Raw genomic sequence first — 23,083 nt, 5'->3', positions numbered from 1 at the left:
AAAGCGAAAAAAAAAAACAGGAAAAATCTCAAACACGTCAGCTTTCCGACAAATCTTATCCATTCCTTTTTCTTCTCTCTTCCTCGGGTCTTATTCCCATACCGTGCACGTATCACGATATTCTCGGGATAACTTATTCCACATGTCACCATCTCATGTTATTGAGAGGATGATGTTCGTCTTATCAACCATTGGATTAAGATCTCATGGTTGTGAATGAAGAATTATTATATAGCGTGAGATTGTGGGACTAAAAATTTGACGCGTCCGGGAAGGTACCATGTGCCGTGGGCGGTGCCTGCACGTGATTATTGCGTCCGCTGTCTTTTTTCCAAGGAGATTTTTAGGCCACCCCAAGAGATTCTTCAAATACAACAACCATCTCATCAACTTATTTTGTTTTAACTTAAAAAAAAATGGATAAATAATATCTATTGTTTTTAATAGAAAATGTGAAAATAAAAAAAATGGAAGAAAGCTTTGGATTTTTTTTTGGTAGAAAAAAGCTTTGAATCTTTGATATGTTGTGGTTGAAACATAAAATTAGAAAAGAGAAAAAATATGGGAAGCACCATGAAAACAGGATGGTCAGACACGTCTCGTATATAGACGTATAATGGAAGTTTGTATTATATGGTGGTATGGACTCGTCAGTCGTTGCATTTCACGTGGAAGAAAATAGTTTTTATCAGCCTAAACAACTTATCTTTATATAATAATTATTCACAATATTTGTCGATCACTATATAATTTCTTTTGCTTCTTTCTAATTTTTATGTTTCTTTTTAGAGGAAGTAAAAAAAAGCTAGAACCTTTTTTATTTACACAAACCAAAAAATTGTATAATTAAACTCTATAATTAGATATTTTTGACTGAATGCCCTATTGTTCAAAAATATAAGCGGGTTTACAAAGATGTGATAGGGACTCGGATTTTTCATGGATAAAACAAAAGCAAAGTTTTGTTACCAGATATATATACATCCACGGGACCACATCTAAGTAAAATAGACTATAGTGTTAATTGTTTAGAAAAAAATCTAAGAATATATTTGGTTGCAAGAAAAATATATATAATTTGTTTAAAAAAATCAAGTTTTCCATTTGTTTGTTTTGAAAAAATTGATAATTCTGTAAATTTATTTTTAGATCAGGGAAAGATTTCATCTTTTTTATGGAATTTTTGTATTTTCCAGTTTTTTAAAAAACTAGGCATACATTAATCTTAGTTATTAGTTTTTTCTCGACGAATATGATAGTTTATTGACTTTAGAAAACTCGAATGAATACAAGTCCACCAAGACCAAAGTTCTCGAAGGTTATTCAGAATGTCAACAAAAGGCTCTTTTGTTATGGTTCTAGAAATGTATAAAGGTCCAAATAATCTAAACTTGATTATAATATTCTAAATATCCACAAAATCTGAACAATTATCCATATATACATTCCATAATTTGACCAATCAAACAATAGATACACTGAACTTAATGAACTTGCAAGACAAAACTAAGTTTTTTTCTGCGCTTTCTTCAAAATCTTAATGAAAAATAAGATAATATGATAATGCATGGGAGATGGGACTCCATGGCAGGTTCATCTAAGGACATGGCATCCCTGTAATTCTCTTAACCTCTAGGCCTACTTTCATCCAAAAATTTAGATTTTAAAATATCTAACCTATAATTAAATGGAAGGCCACCCACCTTGTCCGAACTTTCCTCCCGTGCACCGGCTTGTATATATTAAAACCGACCCTCCCCCATTTTTACTCCTCCATTTCAAACCAAACCCGCTTTTTCTCGCAAGCCCTTCAACTTCGGCCATTCCCACGTTTCCACCCAATCCCTCTTTCCCTATTTTTCTTACAGATTAGCGCCCCAAATTCTTTCATTTAGATCCTTGGATTGTTAATTTTTCTATTAACATCCAGTTCCTCGTCGGGGTGATGAATGCCACGGGCTCCATGGGACTCTCCGCCGCCGTGAGGCCCTGCTGCCGTCTCCTCGTCGTCTTCCAGAAATGCCCCTGTCCTCCTTCTTTCTCCCCCTCCCTCTTCCCGAAATGCCCCCACCACCGCCTCGGCGACCTCCGCGTCCTCGCCGCCGGCCGGCATCGCCACCCCTCCCTCGTCCGCGCCGCCGTCGCCCCCGCCCCCTCCCCCGACGCCGCCCCGGCCCTCCGCCGCCTCTCCACCTCCGTCAACCCCGTTCCCGGCGACAAGGCCTTCGATCGGATCTACGTCCAGGGCGGCCTCGCCGCCGTCAAGCCCCTCGTGATCGAGACGAAGCCGGAGGGTGACGTCAAGGAACCGGCTCCGGAGGCGCCGGTGGAGGCACCGCCGGAGGCGCCGGTGGAGGCACCGCCGGAGGCGCCGGTGGAGGCACCGCCGGAGGCCGCTCCAGTGAGGGAGGAGTCGGAGTTCGAGAAGGAGGCGTGGAGGCTGTTGAAGAGGGCGGTGGTGAACTATTGTGGGAACCCGGTGGGGACGGTGGCGGCGGACGATCCGGGGGCTGGGCCCCTCAATTACGATCAGGTCTTCATCCGGGACTTCGTGCCGTCGGCCCTCGCCTTTCTTCTCAAGGGGGAGTCGGAGATCGTCAAGAATTTCCTCCTCCACACCCTGCAATTGCAGGTATAAATGATAACAATCTCATCTTCGTTTCCTATCTATTAATCGATTCCTTTCTTCGGATCTGTTGAAGGAAATTTGTCACAAGTAATGCATTCCTCCAGTGATTTGTAATTGATTTTGTCGCCATTAACTTGATTGAATTGGTTTTGTTACAATTACTGTTTAGGTTGAATCAATCTTCTGTTAATTTGGTGGGCAAGATCTAATCATATCATTTTCTGCTTCTTTCTTTTTGAAAAAGAAAGAAAAAACGCTGGATAAAAATTCATGACGCTTGTTTCATCACCCTCGATTTTTTTGGTAAATATTTCATCACCCTCGATTCAGTTGACTTTGTTGAAACTACTATTTTGTTTCGATTTATTTCCTGTTAATATTTGGGAGTGAATTCATGCAGCAGATCCGTAACTTTTTCTCCCCCACCCCCTCCACTTTTCTTTGAACGTAGCTGTTCCGCAAACAATTGCTGCACAATTATATCATGCACAAAAAGGGGGATTTTTTCCAGTTCCATTTGTGTGTCGATTTGTTAACAGTTCTTTGCATTCCTCGGGTGTCTTGATATGCTTAGGTCTCTTTCTGGGTGGAGATTGCTAATTATATGAGCGTGTATGATTTGTTACCACAAACAATTTAGAAGCATAGAGCATTTCTAATGTATGGACACTTCTATTTTACTTTTTCAAAATGTTAATTTTCTTTTATCTGATACACAGAGCTGGGAAAAGACTGTGGATTGTTATAGCCCTGGACAAGGTTTGATGCCGGCTAGCTTTAAGGTTAGAACTCTGCCTATGGATGGAAGTAATGAAGCATATGAGGAGGTTCTGGACCCTGATTTTGGCGAGTCGGCCATTGGGCGTGTAGCCCCAGTGGATTCTGGTGAGTCTGCGGTGAATATTCCACGATCATTGCAGTCCCATGATTAATCTAGATTTAAATGTAAACATGACTTATGAATCTGATTAATGCTGGAAGAAATTTAACTCGTGCTTCTTGTTTTCGACAGGATTATGGTGGATCATCTTATTGAGAGCTTATGGAAAGATTACTGGGGACTATGGCCTACAAGAGAGAGTTGATGTGCAAACGGGCATTAAACTGATCCTGAATTTATGTTTATCAGACGGATTTGACATGTTCCCTTCTCTGCTCGTAACTGATGGCTCTTGCATGATAGATCGGCGGATGGGCATCCATGGCCATCCTCTTGAGATCCAAGTAAGTTGAGATATTATTTGAATCTCCTATTTTGGAAGTTACATGTTTTAAGTGTTCCTGTGCTCACTCTCCTTGTTTACTTAAACTTTCATAAAGAAGGGGAAAAAGGACAAAGGAAAAAAAGGAAAAAGATAAAATAAAGGATAGCATGTAACTTGAATCTACATAATGGTGCTTAGGAATAAGTTTCTTGCATGCAGAGTTGTTTGTTTGATGATGGTGGTATCTGAACTCCTGGCTTTCTGGGTATATGAGTGTTTATTCTTGAAACATCTAAAATAAAATGAGACGCCTAACAGATATCTTATAACTTGATATGACAAAAAGCATCTGGCGGTAGGATATTTTTTCAGGTTGTAACATGTTTGTTTCCAGACATAAAATAAACACATCTGCTGGTTGGGGTGTTTTCTAGGATGATTTTATTGAGTTAATTATTGCTGTACTGATATCTTCAGATCTTCAATGCTCATTGTATGTGTGAGAACCCGTGCGGGCGTGTGTTTAGTCCCACATCGGTTATTCGCTGGGTAGATCTTGGGTACTTATACAGGATCAAGGAACCCAAATAATACCTTCCGGCTAGCCATTTTGGGTGAGGTCATGGGTTGTTACAAATGGTATCAGAGCGGACCCGGCCCATAACCTATGTGGACTAGGGGACACTGCAACAGGATCCATTGGGGCTGACCACGGGCCAATCGTGGTGTTTGTGATTAGATTTGAATAGATATAAACCCCTTAGCCTGACGAGGACGTCAGGGCTTGAACGGGGGGAGTATGTGAGAACCCGTGCAGGCATGTGTTTAGTCCCACATCGGTTATTCGCTGGGTAGATCTTGGGTACTTATACAGGATCAAGGAACCCAAATAATACCTTCCGGCTAGCCATTTTGGGTGAGGTCCTGGGTTGTTACAGTATGGCTTGCTCAAATTATTTTAAGACAGGGTAGATAGGTTTAACATGGTATTCTATGAGTGTGCAATGGCATTTTGTGAGACTACCTACTTAACATGCATGATTTGGAGCTAGGATGTGTTGCCAATATGTGCATTGGCTACAGTTTCCCTGTAGTCACAATAATCTTTTGGCAGTGGCTCTGCAAATGGAAGATTTGAAGTTTTTTTTTTCTTTTTTTACTCTCAGAAGTTGAGTTTTTTTTTTTCTATTTGAAGTAAATATATTGGTTCATCATGCCTACAAACCAACGCAACCATGAGATGAGTGGCAAGAAATGCATAAATTGCTCTATTTCATTCTCAGTAGTTTACTTTTGTTCTGGTAAAACCGAATATGGTGTTAGACATAAGTACTCTATAGTGATCATTATAATACTACCGCTCAAAGGTTGTTGAATTCTATATCTGAAGAAATAGTACCTGTTAATTTTCAAATATCTCTAACTGTTTACCGGTTCATTGCCTTTTTTATCTTGTCATCATTTCTGAACACTGGATGATTAAATGCTTGCTCTGCACTACTGTTAGTAGTCCATAGTTAGTGGACATTTTGTATAAACATTAACTATGTCTTATCAAAAATAAGATTTATTACTTGCTTGACCAATTCCATTCCATAGGCTTTATTCTACTCTGCTCTACGATGCTCCCGTGAAATGATCACTGTTAATGATGGAACAAAGAACCTGCTGCGTGCTATCAATAATAGGCTCAGTGCATTGTCATTCCACATCAGAGAGTACTATTGGGTGGATATGAAGAAGATCAATGAGATATACCGTTACAAGACTGAAGAATATTCCCAAGATGCTACAAACAAGTTCAACATCTACCCTGAACAAATACCTTCTTGGCTAGTACATTGGATTCCTGAGAAAGGTGGCTACTTTATTGGGAACCTGCAGCCGGCTCACATGGACTTTAGGTTCTTCTCACTTGGTAATCTTTGGGCCATTGTTTCATCTTTATCTACTCCAAGACATGCTGAGGGTATTCTCAATCTTATTGAAGATAAATGGGATGATCTTGTGGGTAATATGCCCCTCAAGATATGTTATCCCGCTTTAGAATTTGAGGAGTGGCGCATAATTACTGGCAGCGATCCAAAGAATACGTAAGCTTTCTTACAGTCTATGGCCTTTCTAGCTCATTTTCTGTTGATGTCATGGTCTTATCCTGTATGAGAGCTTGATATGGGATACGAATATGTATTATTATTGTTTCCTTGGCACTTAAGTGGCTTTATTTTTTCCCCCTTGGTTGGCATGAAGCAATATATACCTGGAAATCAACCATTATGATGAAAGTATATTGGCCAGAACTTTTATTGGTAATACTCACCAAATATTAAAATCAATATGTAAACTGTGTTAGCTTTCGTAAAAAGAAAAATGTAAACTGTTGCTAGTCTCTACTTTAAGATATCCAAATATCTCAATTATTTGTAAATAGAAGTATTGAGAATTCTTCAAGGTTTAATATTGATTAAGATAAATCGAGATCTCAGATTAAATATGCTACATATATAGTACTTAAAAAATGTAATTATGGAGTAGCTACCTTTAGTACTTGGCTATCATGTTATTGTTGGGGATGTTAAATACATTCTCTTCTTGTCACGTCTAGAGTCATCTTCTCTGGTTCTATAATTGACAAAGTTGATGGCTATCTGTTGAAGAATGGGTTATATCAAAATTAGCATGTTAGATTATGTTTTTCCTTAAGCCACTTTCGTGTATTGGCCTCAACCTTTATCATTTGAGTAGTATCAGTATTACGCATGTTGCGGCTATCAACTTAGCATGTAAAGCATCTTATGCTCTATGTATTGCCACTTGTGATAACATGCCTATTAATGGACACTGAATTGCACAGACATGTTAGAATATCCCTTTTTTCTGGTTTGATTATCGGCGAGCTGTATCATGAGGAATTTAAATGATTTAGACTTTTCAAATCCATGTTTAATTCTTATAAAGCTACCAAATTTTATTCACCTTCTATATAGCTACTGAAAAACTGCAGATTAACATTGAATAACAATAATTTGGTGAACATATGGCATAAGAGTATTATTAAAGGGCTTTGCTTTAGCAAGTATGACTATGTTGATACAGCTTGCGGTGTTTGATTTTGTATCTGCTGTAACAGTAGATTGAATAATATGGTGAATGGAAACCATCAAGATAGGATTGTCTTGTTTACTTTTAATGGGAAAAGGAAATGCAAGTCTATATTTAGAAGATTCTGCTAGCAGATATTGCATTTTCAAGTTTTAGTTTTTGGAGCACTGGGGTTGACACGTTTCATCTAATAAAAAACATTACTTTGCAGCCCTTGGTCATATCATAATGGTGGATCCTGGCCCACACTACTATGGCAGGTATCCTTGTGTTCCATTGGCGACTCTTCTCTTGCTTTTATCTTCTCCAAACATGCTATGCTAACTGCTCTCATGCTTGATATTTCAGTTCACGTTGGCTTGCATTAAAATGGGCAGGCCTGAATTAGCCCGGAAGGCCATTGCAGTTGCTGAGAAGAGGCTCTCTAATGACAAGTGGCCAGAATACTATGATACCCAAACTGGAAGGTTTATCGGGAAGCAAGCAAGGCTATATCAGACATGGACAGTATCTGGATACCTGGCCTCGAAAATGTTCCTGGAAAATCCTGAGATGGCATCCATCCTGACATGTGAGGAAGATCTCGAGCTTCTTGAGGGCTGTGCCTGCAGTCTAACCAAGAGTGCCAAGAGTGCACGAAAGAAGTGTTCGCGCTCTGCTGCAAAATCGCAGGTCCTTGTATAACCATGCCGGGGTTATGAATTTTTTGTTTTTTAATGTATTCATACTGTATAATAGCAGAAAGAATAAGCACAAAGGGTTCCATTTGTATTAGAAAAATATGGAACTCTTTGTAATATTGGTGAAGATACAGATTTATTTGTCCATCTTCATCCCACAATGCGTGCTCATTGTTTTTGTGGAGCTAGCATTGATGGAGATGAAAGTTGGGGGTTTGGAGGGTGCCTGCTGTCCAATATTTGAGCGGACATGATCATAGGTCTCAGTTCTGCAACAAGAAAATTGTGTATATTTCAAACAACAGTGACTGATTCATGCTGCTGCTAACATATTGTATTGGATTACAAGCCTGCAGGAATATGAAATTATATTGGTTCTTAAAATTCATTTTGGTACCGTGCAGAAGCTGTATGGCTTTTAAGAGTTTTTCTGTGAAGTTTAAAGCTTCTTTTAAGGTGGTGTTAAAGAGTTTTTTCCTTTTTTTTTTCTTGTTTGGATAAAAGAGGTGTTGTCAGAGTTGCATCGCAATCATTTGAAATATATAATGGTATGTAGTTGGTATCTAAGAGTGTGTCTCTCTATTCCCTTGTATGGTTGGCAGCCGAGAGTGCTGTCACAGTTTCATTTTTCTTCAGAAATGAACAACTAATCCACCTGAACAAAAGTGTAACTTGCTGGTGGAATTTATTCCCTTATATTTTTAATATTCTCATAATGTAGTCATAGAAGAGATAGATATTGTATCCATTGCAGAAAATGTTAGACTTATATTTTTGAATATGTTCAGAATGTCAAAGCTTCCATCGATGCTACTGCTGCTAGCTTGCATCGCATCCGCTTTGCAAAAAATTAATGGAACTATTTGCATCATAGGTGAAGGTCAATGTCATTCATCTGTATTGATCCCAGAATACTTCTGGGTGTATAAATCAAACATAATGTTCAATACTAAGATAAGCCAAAAAAAAAAAAAAGTAAGGTTCAGCAGCAAGATAATTTATATATATATATATATATATTGACAACAGTTATTTATTCATGCTGCTCATGACATTTGTAGCAAAGTACAAGAGCTGTAAAATTTGCTTCGGAGAACGAGTTTGTTAAAAAGATGGTGTAAAATGATTTGTTGATTGAACATTGCTTTAGCTATGAAAATGTGCCATTCGTATTTGGTTGCAAGGAAATTCGTAAAGAATAAAAACAGAAACTAAAATTTTCATGGAAACGGAAAGTTTTCTAGAAAACTAGTAATAGGTTTTCTAAATTTATTAGTCCTGGTAAGGCCCGGCCCAGTCCATTGACCGGCCGGTCTACCCAGGTCCAGCCCATTGACCCAGTATGAAGGAAATTAGTCTGAGCCTTCCTTCTTCTTTGATGGCATCAATTAAATGGCACTATTGGAAAAGATGGTCGAATAATCGGCTTCTTGCACTGTGAAGGAGAGGCCCAAACGGCCATCAACTCTGTGCTACTGAAAACACAGCGTCCCTCTCTATTCCTCTTCCTTGGTTTCTTTCCCTTCTTGTTGTGTGATTTCCGGCCAGATTCCGTCGAGTAATAGCAGATTATTGAGCCGAGAGCACCGCCCCTCTTTCACTTCTTTTCTCCTTTTTCCATGCATCTCCATCGCCGACATTCGCTCCGACGGCCTCGAACACTCCCATGCGCCGGAACTTGTCCTGCGCTGGAGTCCCAGCCGCCGGCATGCGGGCTAGAACCTGGGATTGACAAGCCTAAGGACCCCTATTCGAACCCCTTTTTCCTCTTTTGCGTTGATCATTGCCGGCCACTACCCCGCTTGACCACTGCCGAACCTCCGGCTGTGCCACCACACCTCGCCGGATCACCACCCCTTCCCTTTCTCCTCTTCCTTTGATTTTAGAAAGGGGGCACAGCTAGGGGTGGCAATCGGGTCAAGTCAGACATAAACGGGTCTGGTCAGATGCAGGTCTGATTAGAAAATCATAAATCTGAACCTGACCTGTTTATTAAACAGGTCAGGAATTACAACATAAACCTGTCATGTTTAATAAACAGGTAACCCGACCCGACCCATTTAACCTGTTTAATAAACAGGTTAGAAATTACGTTTAACCCAACCCGACCTGACCCGATCCGACCTGACCCGTTAAACAGGTAACCTACTAACCTGTTTGCCCTCCTCTTTCTCCGCCGCCTCCAGGAATGCCTTAAGAGTTGAGACCCTCCTCCTGCTCCTTGTTATCGACCTTGGAGTTATTTTTCAGCAGCTTCCTTCCTCAATCAAATGCTGGGCCATGCCAGTCTCTCCTTTTTCGCAGCTTTAGGCTTTTCCTCCCCCTCTTCTTCATCGGAGGAGTAGACTTTTGCATCCTTTTGGAGGATACTGAGATCCTTCTTCCGAACCTTGACGAGGGCATCGAAGAACTAGAGGTCCTCTTTTAGCAAAGAAAAAAAAAAGAACTGGAGATCCCCCTTACTGGAGTCGACAGGATCATCGTTGCCGTCGTCTGATGAGGACTCATCGGAGTTGCCGGCGAGGCCGCGGTTCTTGAGCTCCTCGTACCTTTGGAGAACCTTCCGCTTCTTGTTGTGCTCCAATCGCCGGGCGTACTGCTTATCGACCTCGATCTTGGAGAGGTCGACATCCTCGGTGCCCGGATCGCAGGAGTCGAAGAGATCGATCCCCATCATGGAGCGAAGATATGGATCTAGGGTTCGATCCCCAATCCCCATCGCGGAGCGGAAAAGGATATGTGAGCGGTTTGATCTCTTAACAGTCGATCAAACTTCATTCATCCGTCTGCATGGATCTCAAAGCAGCTAAAAAATATCTAAAGGTTTCATATATTAAACAGGTTAAACGGGTCAAGACATCTAAAATATGTAACCGACCTAATTAATAAACAGGTTAAATGGGTCAACCTATTTATGACCCGAACCTGTTTAGACCAAACCCAAACCTGTTTATGGCAGGTCGAATACGGGTCGGGTTGGCGGGTCGGATCATATTTTGCCACCCCTAGGCACAACCATATTCTCCTCTTTCACCACACAGAGAGAGGAAAAAAAAAGACAGCGAGGGAAAATAATAATAATAATATATTTTCCTCTCTTCCTCTCACCTCTTCATGACCTATGGGCTGCACCAATGCAACCCACTGTATAACTTGACCACCATAAGGGATCTTGCCCTAGTCGCCGGGTAGCATGTTGAACCCCACCCTGGTCCGTACTAGGTATCTCTAGGATCTGTTCATCATTGACATATATTGAGTCATCTAAATTTTAGATGATCTTGATCAGTTAAATTCACCCTGATCGTACCAGCCTGGACCATCAAGTGTTACCATCTAGCTAGTCCTTGTGTTTCTCCTCCACCCATTTCTCATACTTTTCCATCATTATCCAAATTTTCGACCAACATTCTTTGTTTGCTGGAATTGAATTTGTGTAGAGGATACTGCGATACGGTTTGTAAAGTGAGGATTTTGAAGAAAATGAATATTTGGAATTATTTAGATTTCTCAAAGCATTTGTAAGGTAAATAATGTAACATTTTTTTAGTTTTATTGGTAAATTATAAAATATTTTTTAATTGAATTATTTATGATTTATGAACTTGATCAACAGTGTTTTGTTATTAAAAATATTTCTTTGTATGGAATATTATATGATTCTTATTTGAATATGTTGATTTTAATATCAATTATGCTCGATTGATTTTGATATTGCATAGTTTTATATCTCTTTCAATTTGCAACGTAGAATATGTTTTTGAATAAGCCCTACTAATGGAGGGTTATGCGTTGGTACATTGTTACTCTATCACTGGGGGGTTATATGCTGGTATATCGATATTCTGCTAGTGGAGGTCATATACTGACATATTGATACTTTGCCGGTATGAGTTATGTGTTGGTACCTCGATACTCTATCAGTATGGGTTATATGTTGGCACATTGATACTCTGCTAATAGAAGTTATAGCATATTGATACACTACTAGTGAGAGTTACATATTGGCACATCGATATCCTACTAGTATGAGATATATATTGACATATCAATATCCTGCCCGTAAGATTATATATTGGCATATCGATATCCTGCTAATTGGAGTTATTAGTTGGTATTTTTATTATTTCTGAGCTTATTATCCAACCCAAGCATAAGGTATAAGTATGGCCATAGTTCATGGCTAATGAGATGAACTTGATGTTTTGAAAGAAATTGAATTTATGAATGAAGAATTAGATTTTGAGAAAGTTAGATCTGCATATATAATATTTCAATAATATTGCATATCTAAATTTGATTTTGATCTGATGTACTTCATTTATTTATTTTTAGTAAATTATTATTTATCTTATTGCTTGATTTATCTAGTTAAAGTATTCATTACTTACTGGATTTTCTAGCTCATTATTTGATATTTTCCTATTTTTACAAATCCTGAGAATTAAGCTAGCATAGGAATGTAAATTAAGAGTTAGTTTCTCATAATATTTTAAATTTCTTATATAACATTTTACTTCATTAACCTAATAATAAATATGTATAATTTAGAAATTAAAATTTGATACGTTCATTTAATTCGTGACGTCTAAGATTAGATAATTTGTGTTGTTGAGAGTGTTGCCTTGAAATTGTTCACAACGGGTATAGCTAGTACACTGAAAGAAAATTTTAGTCAATTAAAAAAATTGCATAAATTATGCTATAAAAGGATACTAAGAAATATCTCCTCTTCATTATTTAAAGCTAAAATTATTTTTTTATAAAAACTAAATTATATTAAAGTCTCACGTCACATTCATTTTTATCACATACAGGATTTTTTGGCTGGAGAAGCTCCAAATAAAATAAAATGTTACTAATCCGTTATTTAGCAACTCCTAGTTGCCCTGCCTACCACCAGTAGAAATTGTAGGAAGCCGATCATATGTGGAAGCATTTGCCGCAACAGGGAGTGCGGGTTGCTGGTGCCTACACATGGCATATGTTGAAGCGGACATGGGCTGAGCTGATTCCTGCTCCAATTATGGCAATTAGTAGGTAAAACAAAATATGTATAACCGTTGTATTCTTCACGTTTGAGAAATTTCACCTTCGCACAAATCACCCGTAGGATCACCCATCATATAAATCTCAAAGTAAATAATGGATATCAATATAATTTTATTATTTTATCTACTATCTTTGTTTTATATAAATTTATTAAGATAAGATAATTTTTCAAATATATGTTTTGTTGTAGATTAAAATTCAGTATAAATTATCCCCCAAAGAGTAATAGCTCAATTAATTAAACAAAAGAATATTACATGAATTAGACAATAATCTAAGATCAAGAATTTGATAAAAAGTTGTTATTCTATTTCATATATTTTTTCTTGGGTAGGAACTAACCAGCTAAAATACTGATTCGAATACTCCTTTTCAATTTTGTACATCTGTAATTTAGTTCCATCACTTTTGTGATATATGATTTATGTAAATAACATAAAACTAACAATTTTCCAAATCCTCCCACCCCAATAAGAATAAAATCATATTTCCATAACTAGATATTAAGAGAGTTTTAATATTGTTGATCTATGCTAGCAGAAAAGCAAATGTGGGAAGATGGTTACCATATTATTGTTGTAGGCTTCCTACTCATAAGAAACATGTGTTGATATCATTTACTATATTATTGTTGCAAGCTTCCTATTCATAAGAAACATGTGTTGATATCATGCAATATTATGCCCAAAAACTTCAGTTGTTTGAAAGAGAATCAACAGGTGCTAATAAATCTACATGGCACCTTTTTTATTAGTGGATATGGGACTATAGGACAATCCTGACCTACCAACATGTCAAGTCATGTTCTGACTAGGATCCCTCGAGTTGACAGGTCAGAATGGAAATTTGTTATATTTTTAAATTTAATATATATTTAATATAATATCTCTCTATGATTCATTTTGTATGGTGAATGTGAACCATTGTATGTATATCCCATGCTTTACCAAAAACTATCAAAAAATTGTCATGCAATGCAACGCCCAAATCTTAGATGGGCTTGGGCCAAGTAAAACGAGTCAATGTGGGCTATGAGTCAGGTTTGGGTTGGGTGTTCTTGACGCATTGGTATGCTTGGGTGATCTCAACCGCCCTGAACATGATCCAACCTGCAAATTGCTGTGCCTGCAATCTCTCATATATGGAAACAAATTTCAAGCTGCACTAATCATCTCTTGCCACATTACAAACGAACTCTTCATTTGCATAAAATAGGAGCCTAGTTGCATCACTCATCTCAATGATAGATATGAATGTCCTAAGCATATCTTTTGACACTCATCTAAGTTATCATGGAGATTGATTTTCAATGGAAAGGAGGTAGAACCTTGCCGTAATAGTAAGGTTGGATCCACTACAAAAAAAATTATCTTTTCTAGCGCTTTTTAAAGCCTGTACCGACACTTATAAGCATCAATAAATTTGGCGCCGACACTTTGTAAAGCATCACAAAAGCGTCGACTCGCGTAGAGTGGAAATTTTTTTGGCCGACGTTTTTCAAAAGCGTCAGCAAATAATGAGAGTATTGCATACTTATTCTAACGACGCTTTAAAGCAACGTTAGAGTTATTTTTTAAAAAAAATATTTAAAAAGCCTAATTAACTTTTAGGGGGGATAAAAAAAACCTGGATAATAGTTCTTTTACAAATGCCCGATATTTCTTTTACAAATTACAATTACAATTGTAAAGACTAGTTCTCTCAAATTCCATTCTATCTTCTTCGCATATGCACTTTCATTTCTTTTCTTCTTCTATGCGGTCCATGGCAGTCACAACCACAATAAAAAAAAAATAATTACAGAAGGCAGCAGCTGAATACAATCTCAAAAGCAAATTTAATAATATTTTTCTTGTACAAAAGAAAGAAAAGAAGAAAAAAAAAGAGAGACAAGAGAAACAAACCCCCATCTTAGATTTATGCTACAGCTAAATGGATTCAACCAAAGAAGAAAATAAAAGGGAAAAAAATAACAAAAAAAAGGTCTCCCACAACCATCGGGGCTGCTGGAGGGCGACAGCCTTGGTGTTGAGGCCCGGCAAGTGGTTCTCGCGGCGGATCTCGGCATGGGTGTGGGAGAGGAGGGAGGGCTCGACGTCGGCGGGCTGGGAGCAGAGGGATTTGATCAGGTCGTCCAGAGAGCACTGGAACAGCGAGTCCACGAGGGATGGGGCGGAGAAGGTCGAGGAGGAGGAGGAGGATGATGCGATTTGACATCCGAGACTGGGCTCCCAACCCGACATCTGCTCGTAGGTCTCCCACTCCCACTGGGGTTGTTGGAGGGCGATGGCCTTGGTGTCGGGGTCCGGCGAGCAGATCTCGTGGAGGATCTCGGCGAGGTCGCAGGAGAGGAGGGAGGGCTCGATGCTGGCGGGCTGGGAGTGGAGGGACTTGATCAGGTGGTCCAGAGAGCGCTGGAACAGCGAGTCCACAAGGGATGGGGCGGGGGCGGTAGAGGAGTAGGAGGATGATGCGATGTCTGGGACTGGGATCCCAAACCGACATCTACTCGTAGGTCTCTCACTCCTACCGGGGCTACTGGAGCTGCTGGAGGCCGGCTATCGCTAGGGTTTCATCGCTTAACGCATTTTATAAAGTGGGTTTTGGGGGGGGGGGGGGGGGAGTGCAGTGGGGTGGGGTGTGTAAGCATTGTCTAGCTTCCGATGACATTTTTAGGCGTCGTCTTGCCCAAGCAGTCTCCGACGATGCTAAGAAGTGTCGTCTTAAGTTAGTGCTTAAGAAAAAAATTAGTTTTAAGTGGAAAATTAGTAAGTAGGATTCCGACGACGCTTTTAATTAAGCGTCGTCTGTTTTTTTCCTTTGGCCTCCGATGGCGCTTAGAAGCGTCGTTTTATAAATTTTGTTTCAACGATGCTAACTAACGTTGTCTTAGTTTCATCTCCGCCAGCGTTACTAAAAAGCATCGGCACATTTTGGCGTGCTCACATAAGCATCGGCACATAAGAGTCGGAATTTTTTATTTTTGTTGTAGTGGTCTCAAGAGTCAAGATCATAGATTCGAATTATAGAAACAACCTTTTTGCATGTAAGAATAGTACATCTAACCCTCTCCAAATTATATAATGACTCCTGTACTGGCTGCTTTTTTTTTTACCGGATTTAATAGAAAGATTCACCTATGCCCTTTGTTTCAGCTTATCAGTTTACTGAGTGCTACGTAGTTGCACTCCTGGCAGTATTGTTTGTGAGTTGTGATAACAAGTGGATCGTGATAGTCATGGCATACGGGCTTGTGCCAACTAGCTTTCTAGAGTGAATTTGTCCAAAGACCTTTCAAACAAGCAAGCTGATGCTGGTGGTCTTGATGGTTGCAATAATAATATCCAAACTATGACTCCTCAAATTATTCTCTCTAGATCTCTCTCACACTCATTCAATAAATGGTTGTCTAAGCCAATTGGTTAATTAAGAAAAAAATCATAATAATGTCTCGCTACTTATTGAATAAATATTGATCGATGTTGTTAGTGATGCATTTGTGAATCATTCGTAGCTTTTTTTTATTGAAAAAAAAATCATTCACTACTTATTTATGGAATACTATTGGATCTCAATATTTTATTTAATTATAAATTATTTAGTATGCCAATTGGTTAATCAAGAAAAACCAAAAGCTCAGTGCCGTTAGTGATGCATATGCGAATTACTCATAACTTTTTTCTTGAGAAAAATGTTATTTACGACTTATGTATGGAGTACTCTCGGATTGCAATCTTTTATTTTATTTAATTATAATCATTTAGTATGTCAATTGTTCATATTTTTCTTCAATTCTTATTGTTTCTTCTAAACTTTAACTATGTAAAGTACTATCAAGTTTATCATTTTTTTCTAATGAAGTATGAATTTTTTCCCTTGGCGAAATTTTCCCTGCCTACCAAGCTTGTGCATAAATATGCTGTCAAAAAACAAATCATCATCCAAGTAATGATATGTAAATAGACAGATTAGCACATTGTTTACAAAATTAAACATATATTACATCCACTTCTCTCCTACAGATGCAATGTGAAAAGCACCCAATCCGTAACCCTTCTTACCTTCAATTTCATAAAGCAGCGGAACAACCAAAACTTGGGGGAACACTAACAAAAAAGAAACACTCCCTCTTGTGATATTCTTCATCCAAAAGCACTGGACTACAAACTATCTAAAGAACAAATCTTAAATTGATTTTATCAAATCGACATCTTCTTTTTCATCATCTGCATGGAAGAGGTCGAGCCTGTTGTGGCCAAGCATGAGGGAGTACATTGCCTTCTTGTATTCAGCCCAAGTGAACGACTTGTAGCGCTGAGGTGTTTCAGGTGTGATCATCTCAGGGAGAGGGGAGATCCATGCATGGAGGGGAGGTGCACCAAAGAAGATGATGGACAACCTTGAGTTGTAGGAGTTGGCCATGGCCCTATGTCTCACGCTAACAAATCTTCCATTTGTCAAGGCCTTCAATTGGACATGCACACAAAATCAGATCATGAAGCCAGTGATCAGCATTATATGCATGGCATTGCTCTTTAAAACTTAATTATGCTAGGTTAAAAAAAAAAATTAATAGCTTAGCCTTAGAATGGACCAAATCAAGTTAGCATCAATTATGATAATAAACATCATGTAAAGTGAAATCTTGCCATTAAACCATATGGACACATACATAAACCTATGAAAGGTGTCATGCAACTTGGGGAGCAACTCATCTTGTCATTGTTGGCTAGATCTTCAATTGATGTACTAATCCTAACACTTATCTGTTGTTCCAAGGATGAAGAAATTACAGTTGGCTGCAAACTTTCTCTCTCAGGACCACTATAATTAGGCCAATTGCAGATAAAATCTTAGCTTAGTTGGTCAGCATTCCTCTTCTCATATCAAATATTATTCCTTTATTTTTTTTTGAACAAAAAATGAGTGGTTGCAGATCCAACGATTAGTGGTGGTGGTGTCATGATCATACCTAACCAACTTTCATTTTTGTACCATACTTGAGCTTTTCCTAAGCGCTCCTACAAGGGGCCGGGACCCCTTCAAAAGAACTAAGAATGCTGACCATTAATGGCTAGCTTCCATGCATTTATGTACGAAAAAGAATGGTTTGCACGCATTCGTTCGCCTTCTTTTCCATGCATCTCAAACCTAGAAACACTGGAGTAATCCCAAGTGTCACAATTATTGAACCCACTCAAAGCTTAGCTACTGTTCTCTTTTACCACCCACCCATGCACACACACGTGCAAAAGGAAGGTGCGGACCATAGCCAATAATGAAGTGACGAATCTAGCTTTAGAAATTTCAGAGAAATGAAGACGACTCAAGCTGCAAAAGTGGCCATTTTTATTAGAGCATGACCACCGACCAGACACCAACCTGGAGAGCATCGCCGACGTTGACGAAAAAGGCGGCCGGGTCGGCCGGCACGGGGACCCACACGCCACCGTCGTCGTGGTGCGAGGACAGTATCTGCAGCCCATCGACGTCGTTGGATCGAAGCAAGCTCAGGATCTGAGGGTCCGAGTGCTCCCCAAAGCCAATCCTGCCACCTTTGCCATCTTTGATCTTGCTGCCATTTCTCCTGCTGAGGCTATCTTTGATGTCATTGCCACCAGTGGTGTAATAGGGAGGGTAGTGATTCAGCCTGACCAAGGAGTCACTCTCGGTGTCTCTTATTAGCCTGCTAAAAGACTCCTTCTCCCCCAGCCCCAGTCCTTCTGCCAACATCTCCAATATCTCACATGCCACCTGCTTCACTGCCCCCACGTATTCATTCACCACACAACTGCATGCAATGTTGGAAAGAACAAAAAAAAAAAAAAAAAAAAGCTTAGAAAGCTGTCTAAAAGTTATGAAAATGGTCACTAAATCATTCCAGTCAAACTACGTTATCAATGAAAGGACCAAATCATTGATCCACCCTGTTGAAAAGCAAAACTTCCTAAGCGTTACTTGTTATTTATGTATTGCGTGATTTCTAAAAGAAAAATAAATGCGAAGGCAAAAGGTGGCGACCGGAAATAAGATATGTTTTACCAAGGACATGCATCAATAGGTACGAAAAGAAAGACATGTGTCGACAGGACTAAAAAAACTAAAAAAAAAAAGCTATAAAGGCAAAAGGTGATTGGATTGGTCACACTTCTACTGGTGATTGGAAAGACCCGTCATACAGTTGCATCTGCTCCCTTTTTAACTGCTTTTGTGCACCTTTCCTTATTTTTTTACTTACCATAAGGGGTTCGCAGTAAAAAATTTCCTCATATGGATAGCATGGTGTGATGATGAAAAAAGGCATCTTTCAGTCAGGTGTACTGCTCTGCCTGTGGGGGCTTTCATCCTCGTCCTTTCTGAAATCTCCTGGTCGTTGATCGAGACTTGTATAGCTTGTATTTGCTGTGAGGTTATCATGCATTTGAGACTCTTCAAGTAGTTGGAACAATTGCCTTATTGGACATGGCTATGGCCTAGCCATGTCAATGAGTTTGATACTTTGATTTATATGTTTTTAAATGGATCGATATCATTTTATAATCATAATATCTCGCTGATTATGCTTCATTAATAGTGGTAAGTCATCTCATAATAAGGATTAAGCTTAAAACTGTGTACAATTTGATGCTTGTTGGTTGGTTCCATTGGATTTAAGAAATTAAGAATCTAAGAAAGATATCAGGTGGTTAGTAGCAACTGTGATAGGTTGAGACAATATCATTTCATCACCCTAATTGATGTGATTGCCCAACCAACAATACATTGCCTAGTAGGATGACAAGAATAGATTAGTGGATCACGACCCGATTGTAAATGGAATCTATGCGTTGCTATTGGATTATGATGATGGCAATTGACCCCATAAAGCTTAGGAAGATGTTAGCATGATCAAAAGGGGCAAGCAACCATGAAAGATGATAAACGTTGATAGGTATCGGTAGCTAATTCGACGTTAAATCATTTTATATTGCAGGACATTTTGCGATAAATTAAAATAAAATATATATTGGTACTGTTGAATTGTCTATTCCTTGTTGGTTGATTGGACCATTGTGATGTCCTTCATATATTTTTGTTATTAAATATTGTGATTTTTAATAGTTTCCTTTTGCATTTATAATTTAAAATTTTTGCACTCATAATCTTGTAGGGATCCACCAAGCAATGAATGATTGAAAATTTAAAATATTTTTTTCCATCAAAAAAAAAAAATCTTAATCATGACCCTTCACCAGCATCACCACGAACTACACTTTTTTATGCAATCACAAACCACACTTCGGAGCTATTTTTAAAGCATTATCACTGTCAACTGTTAGCTTGGTAGGACAAAAAAGATCACAACGCAATGAATATTATCTTATGCTTACGCAGGATTTTCCATCTTCTTGCGAGTGACATATAGCTGTGACAGATAATACTATATCATAATATTATTATGTTCAAGATTACAGTAGTGATGGGTCATTTGGGAATGTACTCGCAAAGGAAGCCTTCTTTTTGCCGTTTTTCGAACTTTTAAGATTACACAAGATTATTATGTTTAAGAACACATTATGTCGAACTTTTTGTTTGGTTTTATAATATGGCATGCACTACCAAGAGAGATCATACATAAAACCATTCCAGGCTTTGGCTCCAAGCTCCAAAGGCTTAGTGCATATTGTAGCTATCTATATTCCTACCACCTAACGCTACCAAGTAATGAGATGATGAAGACTAATATATCATATTACTCTCAGGTATTATTCTACTAGGGCTCCTCACGTATGGAAAGACGAGAGAGAGAAAAGATGAAGCAAAGGACAAAAACAAGTTACAAGTACCTGAATTTGATTGGATCCTTCCTGCATATAATCTTTGCTCTCTGGGAGATGGAAACTGGGCTGGTGTGGAGAAGAAGATATTCCAGCTCCCCGCTATCACCATTGAACCCGATATTCCGACTCCCGTATCCAAGAGGGCTTGGTGGCCCGGCCTTCTGCTTCTCGTGGGTTGGCAAGGAGAAGAACTCCTCACCCTCGTCCTCCATTCTGCTGATGACTTCTTTTGGCACCCCATGGTTGATGACTTTAAAGAAGCCGAACTCCTCGCATGCTCTCATAATGAGCTCGGATGCGTGCTCTCTCCTCCACGAGAGGTCGATCACCGGGATACCCAGTGCCCGGATCCTCTCATTGCGTTCAGGTGTTACAGAAGCCACCACCATACTTTCTCTTCGCTTATATATATATATGTATGTATGCACGTATATAGGTATCGATGTCTTGGAAAGCGAAGAAGAAAGGCAAGGAGAAGGAGATATGATAGAAGGGACACTGAGGGGTTTGGAGGGGGAGAAGGGGAGAGGGGTGTTAGTGGGTATATAACATGGAGTTGGAGGAGGGGGATGGAGAATCTATTGTGGGGAGATATATAAAATGGTCTGAGGGTGGCCGGGGGGGATTCAAAGAGTCCATATGTTGGCAAAGTACAACTGGTAGATTCCTGTTGAAACGCTGACCATCGTGCTGTTCTTTTGACTTGGTGTCTTTGCCTTGGGATCACTGAATTTTCTAATGGATGAGTGTGAGGATCGGGAACTCTCCTTCCTCGCCATGGCTTTGCCGTCTAGCTCTCGGTGTTGTGGTCTCTTGAGCTGCTTGTTTAATTGTTAAAGGTTGAGAAGATAAGGTCATGGGCAATGGGTCCACAAACTACAAAAGTAGTTGGATGAATACATCTCTTGGCTTGGAAGGAGGGGGCAAAAGACTGGCAACCTCATAGCCTTTTTGTCCAGCCTGCTTGGCCTTTGGGTAGGGGGGGTGTCTGTGTGTGTGTGTTTGTTACGAGGTGTAGGTACACCGAAGGGAGTTGGTGCAAGCCATTGCACCATCATGATGTCTTAAAAACCGGATCTGATGGGCTGATAAGAATATATATAAAGATTTGAAACAAAAAGAGACGCTTTGACGTGTATGCACACGTGTAGGTCTCATCCAATAGATTTCTTTAAACAAGCAAATAAACTTCTACTCAGAAATCCAAGAAGGAAGCTTTGCGAGCTCCATGCTACCACCTGACATCACTTTAATTCACATGCAGTCCTTGCATGTTTTGTGAAGCTTACACGTAACAGTGGGAAAAGTTGATTTCCACCAGCGATTCTGGAAATACATCTACATGGTACTTCTCTCTTAGTTCACATGCCTTCAGAATACGGCAACCCTGCTACCCTTGCTTTGCGACACCTCAACAACAATGCTGCCAGTGATGTAGGTTAATTTGTGACATCAGAAAATAAATCAAATTTATTAAAATATTTTTAAAAACTTAATTATTTTTATATATTGATTAGAATTAATGATAGAGTGCATTCATGATAATTTATATTTAGTTAATAGCTGCACCTTTTAAATTTGTAGATGATGCATCCATATGGAGGCGCATAAAGGGATGCTAAAATAGCATGTTGTAATGGATGTTTGATTAATAAAGTTTTGAGTGTTTTGTTGCTTCTTCTACTTACTCTTTTTGAGTTGTTCTCTAATTCAGCCCTACTACTACGACGTTTGATGGATAGTTCGGAGTGCTTAGCTAGACTATCAAGAATGATTATACTCTCCACAAGTGATTCATTGATATAGTGACAATTTGAGACTCTGTAAAAATCAAACTCTATCATGCCATGATGCATTGAGAACCTTCTTTGTAGGAGTTAGTATCTTGTGATGCACTCCATTTAGAAACTGTTATGAGGTTTACCTCAACATTTCCATATATATTTACATTCTAGTCACAACTATTTATCGTATTAATATATCTAGAAAAGTGAATATCTAGGTTAGACACTACTAAAGCATGTGTGTTTTGGTCTCTAAGATTTTTTTTTTGTATGTGTGTGTATCATTGATCAGTGGTATAAGTCTTCAATTTGGATACTCCATTATTAATTTTGGAGTTGAGAGAAGTAAAGTCCATCTCTCTCTCTATATATACACGCACATATAATATATATATATATATATATATATTAAGCATAGTATATATTGTTGACCCGTTCTTTACTTGCTTTTGAGAACAATTAGTAAAACAGCATGATATCAGAGTTTAGGAGATCATGAGTTTGTATCCCGTTTTTACAAATCATTATTTAATTAATCTAGCTATCATACTATTCAAGATTATCATCCTGTCTAAGTCATAGTCTTTGTATGTGATGCAAACCTTGGAGAAAGGGATGTTGTTCCAATATATATTGTTGACCTGTTCACTATCATCTTGAACTTTCAAGCATTAAGTTAATAATACAGTCATCTTGACACTATATATGATCAAATTCAAGTCAATTCTAGGCCCAACAAACCACCAACTTTACAGCTAGGGAACCCACTGAAAAAAAAAAAAAAACATGGGAGTTCTGTGATCAGACTTGT

General features: G+C 38.8%; 2 protein-coding genes across 4 annotated transcripts; one reads left to right on the top strand and one right to left on the bottom strand.

Moving 5' to 3' along the window:
• The first annotated feature begins 1,747 nt into the window (after positions 1-1,747).
• On the top strand, positions 1,748-8,004 carry LOC103710534 (neutral/alkaline invertase 1, mitochondrial-like). Of its 3 annotated transcripts, XM_089929235.1 has the most exons (7): positions 1,749-2,312; positions 2,361-2,632; positions 3,349-3,514; positions 3,642-3,853; positions 5,434-5,927; positions 7,148-7,196; positions 7,285-8,004. In XM_089929235.1, exons 1-7 carry the CDS (start codon positions 1,946-1,948, stop codon positions 7,618-7,620), a joined length of 1,896 nt encoding a protein of 631 aa, XP_089785361.1. In that variant the 5' UTR covers positions 1,749-1,945; the 3' UTR covers positions 7,621-8,004. The 3 variants fall into 3 exon arrangements, with proteins under 3 accessions (XP_088573180.2, XP_089785361.1, XP_008794511.4); XM_008796289.6 differs by having other exon boundaries at positions 1,749-2,632; XM_088717054.2 differs by lacking the exon at positions 7,148-7,196 and having other exon boundaries at positions 1,748-2,632; positions 7,285-7,468.
• Positions 8,005-16,607: 8,603 nt separating this feature from the next.
• Positions 16,608-21,413, bottom strand: LOC103721482 (gibberellin 2-beta-dioxygenase 2). The gene is made up of 3 exons (XM_008811724.6): positions 20,495-21,413; positions 18,051-18,459; positions 16,608-17,132 (listed from the first exon to the last, which is right to left on the bottom strand). The coding sequence occupies exons 1-3, from the start codon at positions 20,875-20,877 to the stop codon at positions 16,854-16,856; spliced, it is 1,071 nt and encodes a 356-aa protein (XP_008809946.4). The 5' UTR covers positions 20,878-21,413; the 3' UTR covers positions 16,608-16,853.
• Positions 21,414-23,083: the final 1,670 nt, after the last annotated feature.

This window comes from Phoenix dactylifera, chromosome 2 (assembly GCF_051530095.1).
Source record: "Phoenix dactylifera cultivar Ajwa chromosome 2, Ajwa_hap1_PhDact_Kaust_v1.1, whole genome shotgun sequence".
NCBI classification, from domain to species: Eukaryota; Viridiplantae; Streptophyta; class Magnoliopsida; order Arecales; family Arecaceae; genus Phoenix; species Phoenix dactylifera.
Note: the sequence above shows the minus strand (reverse complement) of the source record. Positions and strands in the feature narration are given on the sequence as shown.